We start from the raw sequence: 6,309 nt of genomic DNA, 5'->3' as shown, positions 1-6,309 counted from the left end.
CACCAGTCAATGGTGTCCCACTTTACCAATGTTAAAATCTGGTCACCTTAATTTAACACTTTGTTTAGATCTAAAGGGTTTGCTTTATATATCTGGGCACACTGTGTTAGGAGCATAAATATATAGACTTGTGTCTTCTTATTGAATTGTTGCCTTTACCATTATATAATGACCATTTTGGCTGTCTTTACTTTTGTTGCTTTGAAGTCTATGTCATCTAATAGGAAAATGGTTATACCAGCTTCCTTTTCGTTTGCATTTGCATGGAATATTGTTTTCTATCCTTCACCCTGAGTCTGAATGAGTCCTTGTGGATTAGATGTCTTTCCTGGAGACAGTAGATAATTGGCTTGTGTTTTTTTATCCATTTGGCCAATGTCTCTTGAGAGGGGAGTTCAGTTCATTCACATTTATTGAAAGAATTAATAAGTAGGGTGGATTTCTGTTCATCCTGTTGAGTAGAACTTCACTGCTTTGTTTTACCTCTTGGGCCATGATGGTATTTGGGCCTTTAACTTTAGTATTTGGATGATTTTATACTGGTGGGTGTCTTTTGTGCTGATTAGTGTATAATGCAGGTTGGAATACTTCCTGTAGGGCAGGTCTGGTCATGACCAAATCCTTCAGCATTTGGTTGTCTGAGAAAGTTTTTATTTCTCCCTCATATTAGAAAATTAGTTTTGCAGGATACAAAATTCTAGGCTGGCTCTTACTTTGATTGAGAAGACTGAGAATGGGGCCCCAGTCCCTTCTGGCTTATAAGGTCTCAGTTGAGAACTTTGCAGTTAATCTGATGGGGTTTCCTTTTGTTAGCCAATGCAAACTTCTAGAAAGCTGGAAAACCATTTAGGAATATATGTGCTGTTCACTAGGGATAGGGTTAGGGTTAGGGATGGCCCACCCAGATGGCCCACAATTGATCGATTAATATCTAGAGCTTCTTCAGTCAGGGCATTCAAGCCATGGGCACTGTATCTTCCCTTCTACTTGGGAAAATAGGTCACTGTTGGACTTGCTTTGGGGAAAAAGAATTAGTTCCCTTCCTCAGTGTCCCTCTTACCATGGATCTTTCCTACTACCTTCCCCCTCAGGAATCTATTTATAGTATGGAAACAAAAATGATTCCTATATGGAAACGACTTGGGATTCTGGCTCTGTCTAACATCTGTTTGTCCATAAAATTATTTTCTAATATGGTACTCCAGGGAATGCTGTTCTAGTGAGATGTTGACACATATCGTGAAAAAGTTGTTTCATGGTGAAGTGGCTTCTTCTTGGAGATTCACAGGACACTGAGGATTTGAGGCCCTGAAAAAGCCATACTCCTCAAGTTTATCAATCCATAATGCTATTTTGCTGGCTAATCTACCAATATTGTGCAAAACTGCGTTCTTTGGAACATCTTTGAGAATGCAGGACTTTATGTTTGTTTCTTCCCTGGATTATTATTTCCTTGAGAATTAAAATTGGATTTTCGTCTTCTTTTTTTTTTTTCCAGTTTTGGGCTGGGGCCGGGTTTGAACCCACCACCTCCAGTATATGGGGTCGGTGCTCTACTCCTTTGAGCCACAGGTGCTGCCCCAATTTTACTTCTTTTTAAAATGTAATCCAGCATAGTTCCTAGAACAAAAATGGTAAACAAGGACCCATAGGTGGTCAATAAATGTTTGTTTGAGTTAAAGATATGTAATATCTATGGCATTGGATTAACAATAGATACTAGAAGATGATATAGTTCAATTTATGCAGTTATATTTTCATATAATAAAACTCAAATGCCTTTCTTTTTCTGCCATGTTTCACTGCGATCTATTCTCTTTCTGAGCACAACTAAATGAGATTCCTGCTTCTGAACATTCCTAATCTATAAGATAAGTGAGTTTTAGTAAGAGGCAGCTTCTGGAATAAAGGGGAGCTCCTGAACAGAAAACTGAAGTTATTACTGTAGCCAAAATAAACACAATTAAAAATAGACCTGGCAGTTCTCAGTTGAATTTAACTGGTTTCATCAGCTCAAAGGTACCGGTTAGGTCACCCGGTTTCTGGTTATTGATTCTATTTCTCTCTAAGCTGCAATAGCTTTGGCTCTATCTATGGGCTCAGATTATGTATTGCCCATATTACAAACATGTTAATGTCCTAAAAAGTAAAGGTAAAGAACTTGATTCTCTTTGATAAAGGTGACTCAAAATATAGTGGTAAGTAACATGATATTTTAAATTGAGTTTTTTCTTGTACACATATTAAGTATATAACTTGCTGTATTAGTCATAGGATTTTCATCTCATTGAATGGAGAATTTTCTTTTTTTTTTTTAGCAATCTATTAATTTTTACACCAGTATCTGTTATAGAAATATTCTTATTAAATAAGTGAAATTACAAACATATATATGTTTGTTTATTTCATTTGTAAAATTTGTAACACCCAAGTCAAAATATTCTTTAATATCTCCCAAGTCAAAATATTCTTTTCTGATTTAAGTTTGTTTATTTTTTATTGTTTTTGTTACAGACTTATCCAGTTTAAGAACATGTCATTTTAATAATGTTTATAATATAAAGCTGTTAATATTGATGTTTTTATCAAATATACTAGGTGCTTCACTCATAATAGATAATGGTTGTTAACATAAATGTTTACAAGAAATAGCCTTTAAGTTGTTAAGTTGTTTCTTTGGTGCTAATCAGTAAAAACACTGTGCACCACGGACATTCCATTTCTCAGCAGGGGTCCTGGCAGCTATGGAGAACACTTTATATATTCTTATCAGTTGCATGAAATAGCCCATGTTCCTGCCTCTCTTTATGGATTCAGATTACTGATGTAGACTCCAAAAAATCCCCAATGACCTGTGATCATTAATATAACAGAAGCTTGTTTGACAAGTTGAGCATTAGTTAAAGAAATATTGTATTATATTTAGACAGTGGTAACTGGAAACATGTACAAACAAGAACTTGAGCGTATACGCTCATTGTGGGTTTTACTAGAAACTAAACCAAACTGACAGTGCTAAAAATCTTTTTATTGGGAAATCAGAGCTGACCAGGTATGCGTTGCCATTCATATTCATTTGTTTTCTTTCTTTTCCTTTTGTCTTCTGCTCCAGAAATTGTTTAGTGCATCACTGGATTTGATTCCTCTCCATCTTTTTTCCTACAGACCATGGAATGTCTAAATGGTGGCAAACCATTCCTCCAAGCTTTTTATGTGGATTTGCAGGGCGTCATCAAAACCCTCCGGTACTATGCAGGCTGGGCTGACAAAATTCATGGGATGACCATTCCTGTAGGTATGTGAAGTCTGAGTATGCTAAAAAGGGAAATGGGAGGCTTCACAGAAACAGCCTTTGACCACCAACCGTGAGCAGCAGTCACATGGAGTACAGATACGAGCACACTTACAGCAGCTTGAACTGGGCAAAGAACCAAAAAAATTATGTCACTAACTCTGATATCCTCCCTATTTCTATATACAGAGAGTCCACATAAAAATGTGGGGACAACCATTTAAATAAGACTTCATTCAATTAAGGAACAGACATATTGGTCATCTGCTAAGTGCACCACACTGTGCTAGGTTGTGTGCTAGGGGATATTGAAGGGAGTTGGGCAGGGAGAATTCAGGGAGAATTCCAAGAAGATTAAGTCTTGGTCTTTGTCCTCCTGAAATATAAGATCTATTCTTTGGAAAGAAATATTGTCAAATGTTAGCAGTTGTCTCTGAGTGGTGAGATTGTTGGTTTTCAATTTCTTTTTTTATATTTTTCTCCATTTTCTATTGAGTAATGATCATGAGTTACTTTCATGATCTGTAAAAACAGTAATCCCGAGCCTTTTTAAAAATTATTAAGATCTTGGTCAGAAGACAAAACCAGCAACAGAAAAACAACTCAAGGCCCCTCCCTAAAGGAGAGTTATAATTGGATGCTAAGTTGACTACTTTGCCTGTCAGTGCTCTAGCCCTTTAAAAAGGAGAGGAAAAGTACCTAATACTAAAGTAGTTGGTGGAGAGGTCTTGATGTGAGCTTGACTACTAGTGATACCTAATACCAACAGAGTGCTTTCATAGCCACCCTAAATGGAAGGCACTGTTACAGACCCCCTCAGTTTATAAAAGTGGAAACTGAGGCCTAGAGAAGGTAGTTTTCCTGATTCACATAGCAAATAAGTTTTAAAGCTAAAATTTTGACAGTAAAGCCTAAGCCCATAATCATTTCACTAGAGGGTCTATTTTAGGTCCTGGGAGGAAGATATCACAGGAAAGGGACAGACTGAAAGAGATAGTAGCATGCTGGGAATGGTGAGTAGATGTAAGGAAAGAGAACGCGTGTTTATTGAGTGCATCCCAGATGCTGCTACTTAAAGACAGTGCCAGGTGCTCTACCTGTGTTCTCTAGAAGTCAGTCTGCTTCCCATGCAGTGTGCATACTAACCAGAGTGCAAGGTAGGGCTGTGTACTCTGGAGTGTCCCTGGTGGGCCTCCCTAGCCTGGCTGAGCAGCACTGACTTACCAGAAAAGGGGATGTTTGACTGGTAGTGTAGGTGGCCTGGAGCAGTGTTTCCAAAACTTTATGTGCACACAGATGGGGTCTTTTTCAAGTGCAGTTTCTGATTGAATAGGTCCGAGGTAATGCCTGAGACTCGGCATTCCTAACTAGCTTCCAGGTGACATCTGTGTTGCTGGTCCTCTGTTTTCTCTCCCCCTGCTGGGTGCCTCCCACTAGAATATCTCTATCTCAACACTATTCATTGTTTCCTGCTATGGTACTCAATGGAGCCACTCTCTCTGACCATAAATCTGATGCTTTAACCCTTCTACCATGGCAGCTCCTAATTATGACAATAAATAACGATCATTACGTGTTATATTATCTCTAATCTCTAATAGCAGCCCTGAAGAGAAGTACCCATATTACCTTCCCCATTTTAATTATTTTTAACCTACATCAGAATCTTCTGTTCCTCTCATGTTCACAGCCTCTTTCTGATGAAGGATCAAAGCTTGTTTTCAGTTTTCTAAGAGAAAATGGAAGTTAGTTGATTTATATTAGATTTTTCTCCACCATAGTGTCGATTTATTGACTTTGTAGTGTATAAGCTGTGCTGAATTCTCATGTTAAAATGGCTTTGTGATATACTAGCATGTAGAAAAGGTTAAAAATGACCCAGATCCTATGTAATTGTTTTCTGACCTACCATCTTGCAAATATCTACACAAAGACGATGACTGAGATTCTAAGGTTGCCTTCTGTCAGCTTGATCTGATATAATGTCTTCAGCAAAAAATGCATAGAGTGAAATCTGAAATCTTGCTCTTACTTCTCAAAGCCTGACATCTCATTAGAACGAGAATGAGGGGCCCTTTGTCCTGCTCACCTAAAAAGAACCAAGGGGTAGTTAATGGGACTTGAATGGTGGTGACATGAGGTCATGAAGTCAACTCCACAAGGAACCTCTTTAAGACGTTGAGGCTGAAAAGGACATCAGGGATCCTAATTTCACAAGGCTAGTCTCCTTATTTTACAAAGAAACCAAGGTCTGCAGAAGTAAATTAACTTTTCTCAAGATCACATAGTGGAGTAGTGGTAGAGCTTAAGATACCTTCATAACAGACCTGGGAACATGTAATCTAACTTCTTAGCTACCGGCAGACTCCTGGGAAGAAAAGTGTTGGTACCACTTCATACTAACTTGAAGTTTCAATGCATATCATTATAGCAGGTAAATATGCAGTGAGCTCTATTTAGTGTCACATACATAGGAATCTGCTAAGGTACGTAATGGAATAGCTCAGTGTAATTGATCTAATTGTTTAATACTGGGATCATCAGAAAGGTTGCAGTTCCTTGAAGGGTATTTCTGTACACAGTTTTAAGATTGAGTGATGACTTTTATTTACTAAATTATGTCATAGATTTTTATGCCACTGAATCAGCTCATGCGTATCATTAGGTATATAAAATTTGCTACAGTTCTTGAATGTAGCAAGCTATTTAATAGGAAGCTATTTCTTGAAATCCATATTTGATGCATTTCTCCTCAATTTCTGAAAAATTTCAAAATTTTCTCATTTTATTGACTATATTTCTTGCCTAATCACACTTTCTATATTTATATACAAAAGTACTAGTGCCTGAATGAGAATAAAAATTCTGTCAATTTTTTTTCAAGCATTTATAAAGTCTGTTTAAGAATTAATATTTGTCAGGTGGTACCTGTGGCTCAAGGAGTAGGACTCTGGCCCCATATACCAGAGGTTCAAACTTTTGGCCCCAGCCAAAAACTGCAAAAAAAAAAAAAAAAA

General features: G+C 37.4%; 1 protein-coding gene across 2 annotated transcripts in view; it reads left to right on the top strand.

Moving 5' to 3' along the window:
- Positions 1-6,309, top strand: part of ALDH1A2 (aldehyde dehydrogenase 1 family member A2) — a 97,158-nt gene that overhangs the window by 40,425 nt on the left and 50,424 nt on the right. For both annotated transcript variants that reach the window (XM_003784378.2, XM_012801938.1), the window contains exon 4: positions 3,166-3,295. In XM_003784378.2, coding sequence (XP_003784426.1) covers positions 3,166-3,295 — 130 coding nt within the window. The remainder of the gene's footprint in view (positions 1-3,165; positions 3,296-6,309) is intronic.

This window comes from Otolemur garnettii, unplaced genomic scaffold (genome assembly GCF_000181295.1).
Source record: "Otolemur garnettii isolate 467f Iridium unplaced genomic scaffold, OtoGar3 scaffold00011, whole genome shotgun sequence".
NCBI lineage: Eukaryota > Metazoa > Chordata > Mammalia > Primates > Galagidae > Otolemur > Otolemur garnettii.
Note: the sequence above shows the minus strand (reverse complement) of the source record. Positions and strands in the feature narration are given on the sequence as shown.